Raw genomic sequence first — 15,574 nt, 5'->3', positions numbered from 1 at the left:
ATAGTCACCACAGTGACTAGACGAAATTGGTTCCAAGAGTTGCTGTGATAAACCTCATCATGACCATTAGCTTTTAAGCTTTAAAAAAAAATTTTTTTTTAAGGAATGTAGAAAAGTTTATAACTTTGGGCTTTAAAAAAGCCATCAGATGCTATATGAAGAGTTTAATGGGCTGAGGCAAGACTAGAGTGCTGAGAAAGCCTGGGCAGTAGACGCCCAGCTCAGTAGGTGTCAGGGGGATCAGGTTCTAGCAGGAACTGGGATGGGGCAATTCTTGTGATTTTTTTTTAAACTGTGCACAAATGTTTATTGAGGGAGGGGGCGTCAGTCCTTCTTGGCCGCTGCCTTCCTCATGGCTGCCACCACGTTGCTAAGCTCCTCCCGCTTCCTCTTGGCCCGGATGTGCGTGCCCACCCTCTTCTTGATGAACTTGAGCGCAAGCTTGTCCCTGGACACCTTGAGCAGCTCCATGGAGCGCCGCTCGTAGGGCGCGAAGCCGCACACCTCCCTGATCATGTCCCACACAAACTTGGTGTGCTTGGTGAGGCGCCCAAGGCGCTGGCTGTGCCTCGGCTTGATGACATTCTTCGTCACTTTGTGGCCCTTGTTGAGGCCCACGGCCATGGGGTAGCACAGGGCCATGGCTGCTGCTCTCCAATGGCAGCCGCGACAGGAGTGATTTTTTTTTAAGCCAAAAATTTGGCTGCATTTTTTCCTGTCTTGTGAAAATGTGAGTAGGATTAAGTTTGAAAGTGATGAACTGATTGTTTGGAGGAGACTCAAGGCAGGATGGTACTCAGGCTGATGCTGAAGAAGCGGCTGTAAGTGGGAAAGAGATCAGCATCAGTGTAAAGAAGCCTTCTGTGATGCACTGGGGCAAGAGGAAGGCTGTCCCAAGAGTAGGGCTTCACCCATGGAAGGCTTTAGCCTGTACAGAAACAACTCATTTAAAGGAATGGAGCCTAACCTCCCGCCTCCTCAAGAGGAACTGCCTAGGACAGTGTGTCCTCAAGGTCTGCGTCCAGTGTGCTCAGAGGAGCCAGGCACTCTGTGGCAAGGTTGTACTTCCTGTGGAAAGGCCATTGTGTGATGCTATGAAGGTGAAACCCTGGGAGATTATAGGTGCGAGGACTGTAGGACATCTGCCAGGAAGGCAAGTGTGTCAGATGGAGCCAGCAGAAGCCTAAGAGAGAAGTTGTAGGTACTGCAGGTGGCAGAACTCAAGGGGTCCGAGCTACCCTCGCCTTTTGGAACGACACGATTATGCTCTAAGTTTGAGATTGTGGACAAGAAGGTGTAGGATTTGATATTTCACCTGATGGATTTGAGGTTTATTGTGTGTGATCATTTTATTCCCTGGCTCTTCCCTTTTTGAATAAACCATGTTTATTCTGTTCTATTATGTTCAAAGTATTTTAGAGTCACCCATAGTTAGACTTGGGATTTGTTTGTTTGTTTGTTTGAGACAAGGTCTCTCTTTGTAGCCTTGGCTGTCCCAGACTCACTTTGTAGACCAGGCTGGCCTTGAACTCACAGTGATCTGCCTGCTTCTGCCTCCCAAGTGTTGGAATTAAAGGTGTGCACCACCATACCTGGCTTAGACTTGGGATTTTTAAACACTATGGAGACTTTTAAAGTTGAACTGTACTTTATATTATGAAATAAGCATGCGACTTTGGGAGCAGGAGGATTATAGCTTAAAGAGATGTGTTTGTGTGCCACGTTGACAAGAGGCGGGGATTTAAGACAGTATGTATGTATATGTGTATGTGGGGGGTGTATATGTATACCACAGCATGTGTGTAGAGGTCAGAAGACAGTTTGCTGGGGAATTAGTTCCCTGAACCCTCCATGTGGGTTCTGGGGATCAAACTCAGGTTGTTAGGCTTGGAGGCAGCAAATACCTGTACTCACTGAGCCACCCATCCGCCTTGGTTTTTTTCTCTCAACAAACTTAGGCAATTACCTTCCTAAGTGTCTTTAATAGGCTTATTGTTTCATTAGAGTCATTCCTAGATGTTTTGTATAATTTTGTTGCTATTATTAATGGTATCATCATAAATTATAAATGCCACCCATACATGAAAGTACAGTTGGGTTTTTCACATGGCTTTTTTTTATACAGCTGTCTGAGTTTGGGAAGTTCCTTCTCTTCCTTTGTTAATATGATTCCTCCAATGGGTGTTCTAGCTTAGCTTTTCTTTCTTTCTGAGTGTTCTGTATCCATCGAATTGTGTGGGCTTCTTCCACTTCATTAGATTTTCAAATGTTAGACCACATCTGCATTCCCAAGATAACTCAGCTCAGCACAATTAGCTTTTCATATGCTAGATTTGGTTTGCTAATATTTTTGTAGGATTTTAAAATCTGTGTTTGTAAGACTCTTCTGTAATTTTCCCCTTTTCTCATTGTCCTTGGTTTTGGTAGCAATTTTTTGTCTTATAAAATTAATTATATTGTGTCAAGTTAATAGTGGAGTTTTTCTCTCTCTCTTCCTTTTCTTTTTCCCCCTTTCCTTTCCTTCCTTCTTTCTTTCTTTCTTTCTTTCTTTCTTTCTTTCTTTTTTTTGTTATTTGAGATAGGTGTGTGTGTGTGTGTGTGTGTGTGTGTATAACAGCTCTGGCTATCCTAAAACTCACTTCATAGACCTAGCTGGCCTTGAACTTGGAGATACACCTGCCTCTACCTCCCAAATGCAGAGATTAAAGGTGTGCACCACCCTTTTTCTCTATAGGCCTTCTGTCCCTGTAGAGGAAAAAGGTGGCACACACTAAACTCCTGCGACAAACTGGAGACCTAAGTCAGAGTGGCTCCTGGGAGGATATGAAGGGGACTCTAGCAGAGATTCCTACTGCCAGGGGGCATAGATATTTAAGAGGACTCACCCTAACTAGAGGATGCCTAGTAGAGGGAGGAAAACACCAACCCACCCACAAAAACTTGGACCTGCCTACAAGTTTGTCCTGCCTACAAGATGTGCAGGGGTAAAGATAGAGCAGATAGAACAGAGATTGAGGGAATGTCCAACCAATGCCTGGCCCAGCCCAAGACCCAGCCCATGGGAGGGAGCCAGCCCCTGACACTATTAGCAAGACTCTGCTATGCTTTCAGACAGGATCCTAGCAGAGTTGTCTTCTGAGAGGCTCCACCCAGCAGTGCTTTGAAACAAATGCTAAGACCCACAGCCAAACATAGGGAATCTTGTGGGAAAGTGGGGGGAAGGAGAAAAGGACCTGGAGGTGACAGGAGTGCCACAAGAAGACCAACAGAACCAACTAACCAGAACCCAGAGGGACTTGCTGAGACTAAAGCACCAACCAAGGACCATGCATGGGCTGGACTTAGCCTCTCCACACAGATGTAGCCAATGGGCAGCTCAGACTTCATGTAGGTCCTCTAGTTATGGGAGCAGGGGCTGTCTCTCACATGGACTATGTTTTCAGCTTTTTGATCACTTCCCCCTGGTGAGGCTGCCTCACCAGGCCACAGGGGAAAAGCGCATGCTCAGTCCTGATGAGCCAGTGTGGATGGGAAGGAGGGCTCCCCTTCTCTGAGAAACAGGGGAGTGGGAATGGGGAGAGGGAGGGAGAGTGGGACTGGGAGGAGAGGAGGGATGGGGTTACAACCAGGGTGCAAAGTGAATAAACAAGAAAAAAAAAGTTGGGAGGCGGGAGGAGAAAAAGAAAAGTTGTGTGCCGCAACACCAGGCTTTCCTCCCCTTTTCCCTGTGTTAACTTTCACCCCTTTTCAGTTCTAGGAATTAGACTCAGGGTCTTGTGTATGCCAGGCAAGGGCTCCCCAGCTTAGGCACATTAACAATCAAGTTAAACCAGTGACACCAGCTTTGGCTAAGTAAACTCTCTTTTATTTAAACTTTTCCACTTCTGTTCAAGACAGCTAGTTAGATCTTTTTCCCAACCCAATCTGAGATCCCTCTGTTGGCACACGAGACAGAGGATCCAAAGATGTGGTCATCAAGAGCGGGAGGAGAGGTGAGGCCCGGCTCCTCGAAGGCACCAGGCTTCTCTCTCACTCTTGGCCTTTTGTTTGTTTTCAAGGTTGTGTGGTTTGTTTCCTCGGTCCCTTCTCTTCCTTCTTGGTGTGGCAGTTCATATTTTATTTTCTCCTTTAAAAGTCCTTGGCCTTGCCTGACAAATACTTGTTGGGCTCTTAGATTATTTGCTAACTGGGGTAATTTGCCATCATGCTTAAGTGTGTTTGCCTGTGTAGTTGCCGTTTCCTTTCTTGAGTAGAACACCTGGACCTTTCTCCTTCTTCTCAGAAACATCATCACGATGAGCAGGAGTAGATTCTTCAGCAATGTATGCAGGAAACGCGCTCTAGGGCTGAAGGGAGGCTTCATTTGGAAAAGTGCTTCCGATCCCCAGAGTTCAGTTCTAGCAGTGATGAGGTGGGCATTGAGATAGAGAGACCCCTCGGGCTTGCTGGCCAGTCTGCCTAGCCAACTTGGTGAAGTTTTAGGCCAATGGCAGACCCTCTCTGTCTCAGTTAGGGTTTCTATTTCTGTGATAAGACAAAAAGCATGATCGAAAGCAACTTGTCCAGCTTACAACACTCAGGTCACACTCCATCACTGAAGGAAGTCAGGGCAGGAACTTAAGGCAGGAACCTGGAGGTAGGAACTGAAACAGAGTCCATGGAGGGTGCTGCTTACTGGCTTGCTTTTAGAGCTTGTTCAGCCTGCTTCCTTATAGCATCCAGGACCAGCAGTCAATGGGTTGGTACTGCCCACAGTGAGCTGGGCCCATCCACAGTCAATAATCATTCTGAAAATGTCCCACAGACTTGTCCTCAGGCCGATCTGGGAGAGCATTTTCTCAATTGAGGTTTTTTTCTTCCAAAGTGACTCTAGTTTGTGTCAAGTTGACATAAAACTAGCCTCAAGCAAAAAGTGGAGGAAGTTGCTAAGTGACAACCGGAATGCCCTCTTGACCTCTGCATACATGCACAAACATGTGCATATGTGCACACATGTATAACACAAACACATAGTCACAGACCACAGCACAGCTATCCTTGTTCAGTTTTGTGTTTGACACAGAGGTTGGTGAGTCTAAGGGTGTTTTGACTTGGGTTTTGGATTCTTCACATTTAGCTTTTTTGTAACATATTAATGAGGGCATAGTTCTAGCTGTACCCCAGCCCTCAGTCCTTCTGTGGGCTGCACTCTCTTCTTGCTCCTCAGCCATGTGCTGTCAGGCTTTGTCTCCAGGGCAAAGCAGGACAGGGATGCCACAATAGTAACGCTTCACATGAGAAAATCCTTAGCACCTTAATGCTGGTCTCCAGGCAGGTAATCCTCAAAACAGCAGTGCAGCACACATCAGCCCATTGGAATGACCACCGTCGAAAGTGGAAAGTACCAGGCCATGGCTAGGACTACTGAAATTAGAGCTGTGTGTACTGCTGGTGGGAATCTATAGCAATTACACTTCTTGTATAACCAAAGACTTGGAAGCAGAGACTAAGCCAGGCTTCCCAAGTCCTGTACATTCTTAGCTTCCTAAGTCTTCTGAGCCTCCCAGGAGGGGATGTTTGAATTGGGAGGAAATAGCAGCACAACGCTGTCATTTCCTGGAGGAAGAAGCACAAGCCTCTTGCTGGAATGATCTTCAGATACTGGCGGGGGGGGGGGGGGGGGGGAGGGGGGCTTAGCTTCTTAAAGCGAGTATAGATGACATGCAAGCACAGGTGTGATGAGGACGGCCTTCACGCGGACTCCCTCCTCACGCTTTCAGCCTTCACGCGGACTCCCTCCTCACACTTTCAGCCTTCCCGCGGACTCCCTCCTCACACTTTCAGCCTTCCCGCGGACTCCCTCCTCACACTTTCAGCCTTCCCCCGGACTCCCTCCTCACGCTTTCAGCCTTCACGTGGACTCCCTCCTCACACTTTCAGCCTTCACGCGGACTCCCTCCTCACGCTTTCAGCCTTCACGCGGACTCCCTCCTCACACTTTCAGCCTTCACGCGGACTCCCTCCTCACTCTTTCAGCCTTCACGTGGACTCCCTCCTCACACTTTCAGCCTTCACGCGGACTCCCTCCTCACACTTTCAGCCTTCACGCGGACTCCCTCCTCACTCTTTCAGCCAGCACTATCGATCCGTCTCTGGGGCGGGCTATCTGTGTGCAGTTTGGGAAAGCAGGGCGGGCCTTATCATCTAGGATACACAGTTGGTAGCTAGCAGCAGATAGCTAAAGATCCTGGGGGGACTCTGCACATTTTGTGGTAAATATTTCAATTAAAGTATACCATACAGTGACTGCAAGTGACCCTCCCCCAGTGCTGCTGGGCTTGGCTCTTCCTTCAGGGGAGCACAAAGGGCAGAACTGATAGTCTCTTTCCAGGAGGGTAACCTAACATATCTATTTCTTTGTGTTTAGAGTTCAAAATTGGGGCGAGGAGTTGCCCTGGCCCAGACTTCTCAGCGCACCTCGGCTCGCAGATCCTTCGGAAGGTCCAGGAGATTCAGCATCACTCGCTCCCTCGACGATCTGGAGGTAGGTTGATGTGCTCTGCTGACCACTGTGGGCTTTGGCCTCTCTCTCCAAAGATTTGTACCTGTACTATGGGAGCCCACTGACTCTCCCCCTCAGCAGGAGCTTCCAGAGCACATGCTAGACTTTTCCTATCCCTCAAAGTGCCTGAGTAACCTGGACCTCTACACTGAGGAACCTGGTTAGATGTTTAATCCTTTGGGACAATTGAGGTAGGACTGAGCCCTGCCCTTCCTAAAGACCTGATCAGCCCAGATCGAAGGCTATTTTAAGAATAGATTGTATTCTTCAGGAAGTTTTAGATTTAAAGAAAACTGTAGAACAGAGGGGCTGGAGAGATGGCTCAGTGGTTAAGAGCACTGGCTGCTGAGTACCAGGGTTCAGTTCCCAGTCCCACATGCACGCCACACTGTCTCGCTGTCTGTGCCTCTAGTTCCAGGGGATTGGACACTCTTACACAGACATGTGTGCAGGCACAATGCCAATGCACATAAAGTGAAAAGTAAAGCTAAATAAATCATTAAAAAAAAAAAAGCTAGAGCAAAAAGTACAGCCCCAATGTCACCAATGTGATGGCTGCGTACTTGTCACATGCAGGGAGCAGTATGGCTGCATTGCTGTTAATGACAGAGCAACGTCATCGACAGGAGGGGCCTCCTCCATGTGCAGGCACATGTGCCATGCCATGCAGCACTAGCCCACACAGTACGTACAGAACATTGACAGCACCCCAGGGTCCTTGTGCCCTTCCTGTCCCCTCCCTGAGCCCTTTCGCTGACTTTGATTCTGAGTTCTGACAGACACAGTTGTCTTCCGTGCCTTATTCTGACACTTTACAATGCAGTCCGTTTGCTCTAAAGGTTTATGGTGTGGTTCTGTGTGGCATGGGAGTATAAACTGTAGCAGTTAGACTCCTCTGTGCTGATGGACACTCTAGGGAGGATGACGCGTCTGTTCAGAAGAGGCTGCTTAAGTTTTCTCGTACACATTTTCTCCTGCACACACATGTGATGATGCTAGAATGTTTCTGCAAGTGAGAGAGCTTAGTGGCAGGTGTCCATGCATGCCCCATTTGACAAGGTGACAGTGAAGACCAGTGCCGAGCTGTTCCATGGTGTGGAAGAGAAAAAGCATCAGATGAGGGGCTGTGACTCAAGGTCCAGCTGGGCGTTGGGACCTTGGTGGATTATGGCTAGTCTGCTTCAAGGCGAGGTGTCCTGCCATGGGGGGTTCGTGTCTGCGCTTGTGTGAGAGGAAGGCCTCAGTGGGCCTGAGCCCTGAGCACGTGTATAGCTTCATGGTGGAGGTTTGAGAAACCGCTGTCAAGGTTTAGGCTACTGTTTTGTTTCCTTTCATCTCCAGGAATGTATTGGGTCTTCCTGCTGGCCAGCAACTGGAGTCTTGCTGTTGTCTGCAGTTAGAAGTAAGCCAGGCCTGGTCTCCAAGCCTCTCCCTTCTGTCTTCAGAGTAGCTGATTAGAGGGTTGCCCTTGAACTCACATTCCTCCTGCTGCAGCCTCCTGAGGGCAAAGATTGCAGGCCTATGCCAGCACGTCTTATGATATGGCCACTTTACAGATAGGAAGCCCAGGTGCAGACCAGCTATGCAGTACTTCTTGGGCCACAAAGCAGTGAAGCTGTGGCTTTTCATCCTGTGGGTAGCCTTTTATTTAATCTTCCCGTATTTATGCTAATGAGTTCAAACTGCACAAGCTATAAATAACCCTGGCAACTTGGGGAGCCATGGAGTCTGGGTGCAGCTGGGCCTGGTGACCAGGGCTGCTACAGAGTGCAGCAGAGTGCTGGGATGTCACCCTGATGGCTAGATAGGACACATGTGGCCAACTGGAGGCCACATGACAAACAACTGCCTGTGGTCAGCGGGCAGCTGGGACTGAAACTGCCACATGGGATGATGTATGGTGCTGTCCCTGTTGCCGTGTGCTACTCTGTTCCTGCACTCTCAGGCTAGTGCTGGAGGTCGGCCTCGTCCTTCTAAGGACCTGACTGGTGGGTTCGGAGTGTTCTGTGGTGGATGCAGTCATGTGTAGCAAGGCGTTCATGCTCTTATTCACTCCTGCCTTTCTGGGGCCTTCCTCCTTTCCGTTTCTTCCAGCCTCATGACCTGCCTTGCTCATAAGCCTGTGCATAATCTTACCTGGGCTTATCCTTTTCCTACATGCAAATGTGGCCAGGCAGCCCTGCCACAATCTGATGTTTCTGGACCCCTGCTTTTGATCCCCTCCATCCTGAACTCACCTGTTTGCTTCTCCGTCTCATCCACTGTCCCCACACTCACTGCTTACAAGCACCTCCCTGTGTGGCCCTAGGCATGGGGCCTTGGCTGCTAGTGACATGGGGTCTGCAGCCTGCTCCTCCCTGGATGGGTGTGCCCATGCTGTCTCTCCTGGATTGCTGCTGGGTTTGCCCTAGGAAAGGACCAGTATCACACTTGTGATGGACAGTTTGATGCCTGGAAACTAACCATTGTCCCATGGAGAAACTTTGTGTCCATCTGACCCAGCAGCAGTGGGAGCTGCTTTTTAGCAGCAGGAAGCTGCAGTGGCAACACATAGTGCAGGAAGATCTGAGCCGTGTGCCCAAAGGACAGGCAGCCTGCATCTAGAGCCCAGGCAGGCCTCCAGATTTTGGTGGCTTTGTGATTGGTGAGAGGTCTATGCTAATGACTTGTCTCTCCCTAGGAAGGGACATCCAACTTCTGACCACTGTGCTGATAGGCAGCCCTGAGCGCAGGCCTGTCTCCCGCCCTCCCAGGTTCCAGTGCTGCGCCAAGGCCCATGTACCTGTGCTTGACAGTATCATGAGCCCTGTAGTGCCCGGACGATCCTGGGGCTCAGGTTCTCTGACTATGTGTGACAGAGTGCGAGCATTGATGTTGGACTGGAATAGTTGCACATGTTCCCAGGATGCTGTCTCCCAATACCCTGGCAAAAGCAACGTAAGGGAGAAAGGATTTGTTTTGGCTCACAGCCCAAGGTCATGATGGGTCATCATAGCAGAGAAGTCAAGGTGGCAGGAGCTGAGGCAGCTGGTCACTGAAGTCTGCTGTCAAGAAGCAGGGAATGACCAATGTGTACATGCTTAGCTGGCGTTCCCAATTTTATACAGTCCTGGATCTTCTGCAGGGAGTGGCCTCACCATGACTAAGATCCTAAAACTCAGGAGGCAGAGGTAGGAGGGTCTCTGAGTTTGAGGCCACCTTGTTCTACAGAGCGAGTTCCAGGAAACAGGACAGCCAGGACTACACAGAGAAGCACTGTCTCAAAAAGCCAACCCCCCAAAAAAGAATGAGGTTCTCCACTTCAATTTCAATTAGCACAATCAAGATACTCCTCTCCAGGTACACCCAGAGGCCCATCTCCCAGGTGAGTCTAGACTCCGTGAAGTTGAGCACCTGGGAGAAGCTGAGGCGCTGCTGCTGCTGACACTTGCTTTGGCATCTGAAGGACCCTCTTAATTGTTTCCTGATCTTTCCCTTAATTAGGGGTTTCCAGTTTGAGAAGTGGCTTAAGTTTGCAAGTTGAACAGAATCATGACTTGACTTGGCCTCCTGATCATCTGCTTTGATTTCTTTTGTATTGATTAAGCAATACCCTTGGTAGCTTCCAGCCAGCGGGCGCCCAGGAACCCCTTGCTCTGCCCTCTGTGAGGGAAGTGTACTGGAGCCAAGGATTCGGCTCCTCGCTGAGTCTCTGGAGGGACCACCTGCCCTTAGGCTGCAGGCATGGGATGGTGCTGAACTTAAGTCCTACCTCTTCCACCTTTTGCTATAATTGTGCTCAGTTCCTCTAGACACATTAGTCTCTTTCCCCACATGGTGTGGCCTGGCGCTTAGTGCTTTCTTAACATGCCCTCTTGGAAGGTTGCAAAGCACATGCTGGACCATAAAGCCAGTCTCAGAAGAATGACAAATATGCACAGCCTGTTCTTGCCTCAGCGAGGGCAGACTAGTGAGCTGTGCCTTGTTAACCCAACCAATTCACAGAAGAAACCTGCATGGATATTAGGAAGTGTTTTGAACTGAAAGGAGATGAAACTATTACCTGCTTGAACATGCAGGCTGTGGCTAAACTGTTGTTAGGTTTGACTCTGAAATGCCCCCATAGGCTCAGGTGTTGAATGCTTGGTGCTTAGCCACTAGTACTACTTTGGGAAGCAATTGGAGGCCCTGTCAGACAGGTTAGGGGGCCTAGGTGTGCTCTTGGAAGGTTATACCGGCTCTGGTTCCTCCCTTGCTCTCTCATTCCTGGCTTACTACCGTGTGAACAGCCTCTGACACACATTACTGCCACCGTGAACCTCAACCACACCGTGATGGGCTACAATCCTATGCCACTGCACCAAGGAACCTTCCTTCCCAATGTAGCTCTGTCACAGTGACACAAAACACCAACCAGTGATAACTTTCTTATAGTTTCTTTTTCTTTGTGTGTGTGTGTGTGTGTGCGCGTGTATGTGCATGCGTGCGCGCACTTGTTCATGTGAGTGTATGCATACATGCATGCAGGTGGAGCTCAAAGGTTGGCATCAGGGATCTCTCTTGGTCTGCCTCCACTTTACACTTGAGGTAAGTTTTCTCACTGAACCTGTAGCTCACTTAGCCTGCCAGGCTGGCTGGCCAGTGAGCCTCAGGGAGCAGCTAGTCTCTGCCCCCCAAGTGCACCATGCCTCAGCCTTTGTGTAGGTGCTGGTAATCTGAACTCAGGACCTCATGCTTGTGTGCCAGGCCTGTATAGCCTGGGCCACCTCTGCAGCCTGCACAGTGTAAACAAGGAAAGTGGAATGTCATCTCAGGTTGGACAAGAGCCACAGAACAGGAGCGCAAGGAGCAGAAACTGGGCGGTAATCAAGGTTCAAGCAGCAGCTAATCCCACAGTAGGTAAAGGGAGTGCTCACTCTCAGCTGATGTTTATGAGGCCACTACAACCTTGGAACCAAAAACTGAGGAGAAAGAAAGTTTGGAAGGTTCGCTAACACTAGATGTGAGAATCCTAAGGAAGATATTAGCAATCTGAGTGCAACAGTTTTTATTTTGGGAAACATTGTTGGTATTTAAAATATTAGTCATCCCAGCTCCTGCTCCCCGTGTAACTTAACACATTAGCAGAGTAAGGTAGAAAAAGTTACACATTATCTCAACAGGCAGGAAAGGCATTTGGTATAATTCACTCTCCATATATGGTGAACAAAAGTTAACAACATAAGAATGAAAAAGAACATCCAAAGTCCCACAAAGTTCTCCGAATTGCCCAAGATACACATTATACTAAGCTTTCCTGAGACCAGGGACAAATCACAGGCGTCTGCAGCTGCTTTCCATTAAAAGTTTTACTGGTGGTGTTGCTGCAATAAAAACAACAGACATGTGAAATGCTTACACACACATATAAGTGAAAATGTTACTATTCTCAAGTGATTAAAAAATTATAACAAAATCTCAAGTGTAGATTAGCAAGGTTGCTGGATACATGGATACTACACATGATGAACACAGCTAGAAAAGAACTCGTTGTGATGCATTCTCTCCCTCTCTGTTTTCTTTTCTTTTTTTTGTTTTTTTGTGTTTTTTTTGCTTTTGTTTTTTGAGACAGGGTTTCTCTGTGTTACCCTGGCTATCCCAGACTCACTTTGTAGACCAAGCTGGCCTTGAACTCAGCAATCCGCCTGCCTCTGCCTCCCTGAGTGCTAGATTACAAGTGCGCACCACCAAGCCTGGCTGTGTTCTTTTTTTAAGTTTAAATTGACATATAGTTATATATATTTATCATGTACAACATCAGGTTTGAAATATTAATATATGTAACCACATATAACAATTGTGCATGCATGTGTGGGCGAACATTTAACATCAATTTTCTTGATAATTTTTAGGAGTACAGTCTGTTGTGGTTTGCTATACTCACCATGTAGTTTAAAAAACATCCCGGATCAGCAGGATAGCTCAGCAGGTAAAGGTGCTTGCTGTCAAACCTGAAACCTGAGTTTGATCCCTGTCCTCTGTGTGTGCTGTGGCACACACACACAATTTTAAAACTTAAAAAAATATAAAATTTTTTTCCTAAGTGTAATTTTGTGTCCTTTGACTAGCACTCGAACACTACCCCTGAGTTGCGTGAGCCTCTGGTAGCCACCATCTTGCCTCTGCTTTTGTGTGGTCAGTGCTTTTAGGCCTCACAGGATTAAGCTCATCAGGCTTTGCCTTGCTGTTTGTTTCACTTAATGTAAACGCCTCTGGGTTGCTCTGTGCTGTTGTGGCTCAGTGCAGTTTTAATCAAAATCCCAGCAGGTGTTTATTGAACTTAAATTATTTTTATAAAAATGTCATGAAAATACAAAGGGCCAAGAAGAGAAAAGATCTGTATTTAAATTTTCTATTGTGGGGAAAATACGCATGATGAAGTTTACCATTTTAACACTTTTCAAGTTGTGGTTTGGGTTTGAAATGTCACCACAAGCTTGTGTGTTGAAGGTTTTATCTTTATCTTAAGAGGCACCACACTCTTTAGTGGGCGGGGCTTAGCTGGAGGAGCAGATCACCTGTGTGGGGTGGGTCCTTAGGAGCTCTTTCTTGTCCCTTCTGTCTGTCCCTCCCTTCTTCTTTTTCTCCCTCCCTCTCTTGCCCTCTCAATCTCACTCTCTCTTTCTTTCTCTCCCTCTTGGCTCTCTCTCGCTCTTCTTCTTCTGGCCACTGTGAAGTGAACAGCTTTGTCCCTCCACACCCCTCTGCCATTCGTTTCCTCTCACTGATCTAGAAAGCATTGCATCCAGTGTCCAGGAATGGAAACCTCTGAAGTTGGGAACCCAAATCAATCTCCCCATCTTTAAGTTGGTGCCATGGTTATGTGTTTGTCCCAGTGCTGGTGGCTTCTCTGTGTGGACCTGCGGATGCATGGACATAGCTAGGGTCAGACTCTGCAGGTATGGCTGAGAAGATGGGTGAGATGAAGGCCAGAGGGCAGGAGGGGAGTGGCCTGGGAAGACTGGTCTCAACTCTAGGGAAGAAGGGAATGAGAGTGGTGGGAAGGAAGCAGGGCCTTGGAGCGTGTCTGAGGGCTGCGTTGGAGTCCTGAGGGTTCCGTACATGCCCAGTGTTCCTCTCCTCTGGAGGCAGCTGTGGGGAGAAGTGTGATGGTCATCTGGCAGAGTAAATGGGGTGATTTGGGGCTCCAGCCTGGTAAAGGGTAGATAGGAGTGGGACTGAGACCTCCTAGGAGCTGAAGGTGGGGGCTGCTCTTTTTCTTGACTGCTCTGTGTTAAACCTTGGAGTATGCAGTGTGAGTGTGCCCTGGTCCTGTGAGGGAGTTGGAAGTCACGGCTCGCTTTCTCTCCTTGCCCTATTTCTCAGCCCTGTACTTACGGCATCAATCATTCTCACCATGCTGCTGCATTAGGCTAAGGCGTAAAGTGCCCAGTGGTTGTCAAAGAGAACCAGATGTGTAATAATCACACACACACACGGTAGTTACAATTTAAGACCAGCTTCAGGCTTTGTGTTTCTTTTTGTCTGTGTGGAGGCTGGAGGACATCCTCAGGTGCCGTTTGTTCCTCGTGATTGTCCAACTTCTCCTCCTCCTCCTCCTCCTCCTCCTCCTCTTCTTCCTCCTCCCCCAGCTCCTTCTTCTTCTTTTCTGAGACAGGGTTTCTCTGTGTAGCCTTGGCTGCCTGGACTCACTTTGTAGACCAGCCTGGCCTCAAACTCACAGCGATCCCCCTGCCTCTGCCTCCTGTGTACTGGGATTACAGGCGTGCGCCACCACCACGCCTGGCTTACTTCTTTTTGTGACAGAATCTCACTGACCACCAGATTCAAGGTCCAGGGATCAGCTTTCTCTGCCTCCTAGTACAGGGTCATAATATGTTACCATCACTGGCCTTAAAAAAATAATACATGTTCTGTATAGCTGACCTTTGCTACTTTGTGAGTTCTTTTCCCCTCCTTTATCTCCTAACCCCCGTTTTACCCACTAGATAGGATATAAACAAGGAGAGGGAAGAGAGAGGAATTAGGAAAATCCATGTACCTAATTTCTTTTGTTTTTTCTTTGACCATAGCTACTAACAAACTACAAACAACCTCACTAAATGACTAACAATCAGTCACTGTGCCTCTTGAGGTCTTAGCATTTATAGGCCCTCTGAAAAGTTCCCAGAATTCCAAATGTCACATAATGCAGCTGGCAGAACCACACCTCTGCTAGAGCACGAGGCAAATCATAGTCAGCTGCTGTAGTCTGAAGCAGCCCATATCCCCACACCTGGGGATAAAATGAAAACATTCGTACAATATTTCTGTATTTTTAAATAAACCAACAAATTTAAATCACCACTGCAGTTCTGGGGTAGATCTCAGGTCCTTGTACTTTGCAAGGCAAGTGCTTAACTAACTAAACCACCTCCACAGCCTGGTGGTCCTTTGAACTCTGTTTTTGATGCTCAGCCCAAGTCTTGCCATGCCTGGCTTGCAGGTCAGCTCCTGGGACTGGGTCGTGGTTTGGGCAATGAAAGTGGCTGATGAGACTGAGGGTGGTGTGATTCCTGTGGGGGAAAGGCTACCGGGGAACACATCGGGTCCCCTCATTGCCTACATCTTTTGATTGAAGCAGGATCCATGCTGTTGGCTTTTGCTGTCTGTGGGGCCAAGAGATGGAGATATAGGTGCTTATGAGAAGCTCTCCCTGGGGATACCAGCTTTCTCATAGTTTATTATTTTTTTAATGTATTTATTATTTATACAGTATTCTGCCTGCATTGCGCTTGCCAGCCAGATCTCATTACAGATGGTCATGAGCCACCATGTGGTTGCTGGGAATTGAACTCAGGACCTTTGGAAGAGAAAACAGTGCTCTTAACTTCTGAGCCATCTCTCCAGCTCCTCTCTAATAGTTTATTAAGGAGCCCTTGTTCATGCACGGATAGGCTGCTTCTCTAAAATCCTGAAGATTCTAGGAAGCACGACCGAGACAGACCCACCAAGCTACACAGGAGGGGAAGACAATCAGAAGTCTGGGTTGAAGCACCTGCACCCCTGGCAGTG

The 15,574-nt window shown here is 48.1% G+C and overlaps 2 protein-coding genes across 4 annotated transcripts in view; one reads left to right on the top strand and one right to left on the bottom strand.

Annotated features, from left to right (window-relative positions):
- Positions 1-15,574, top strand: part of RGS12 (regulator of G protein signaling 12) — a 103,644-nt gene that overhangs the window by 26,783 nt on the left and 61,287 nt on the right. For all 3 annotated transcript variants that reach the window (XM_084799827.1, XM_084799826.1, XM_084799828.1), the window contains exon 3: positions 6,407-6,523. In XM_084799827.1, the coding sequence (XP_084655953.1) occupies positions 6,407-6,523 (117 nt within the window). The remainder of the gene's footprint in view (positions 1-6,406; positions 6,524-15,574) is intronic.
- Positions 313-642, bottom strand: LOC311606400 (large ribosomal subunit protein eL36-like; the record flags this gene model as incomplete). Its single annotated transcript, XM_084797731.1, has 1 exon — positions 313-642. One exon carries the CDS (start codon positions 640-642, stop codon positions 325-327), a length of 318 nt encoding a protein of 105 aa, XP_084653857.1. The 3' UTR covers positions 313-324.

Source organism: Acomys minous, assembly GCF_964271855.1.
Source record: "Acomys minous genome assembly, chromosome: 10".
In the NCBI taxonomy this organism is placed as follows: Eukaryota; Metazoa; Chordata; class Mammalia; order Rodentia; family Muridae; genus Acomys; species Acomys minous.
The sequence above is the reverse complement of the archived record's forward strand: the minus strand, read 5'-3'. Positions and strand labels throughout refer to the sequence as shown.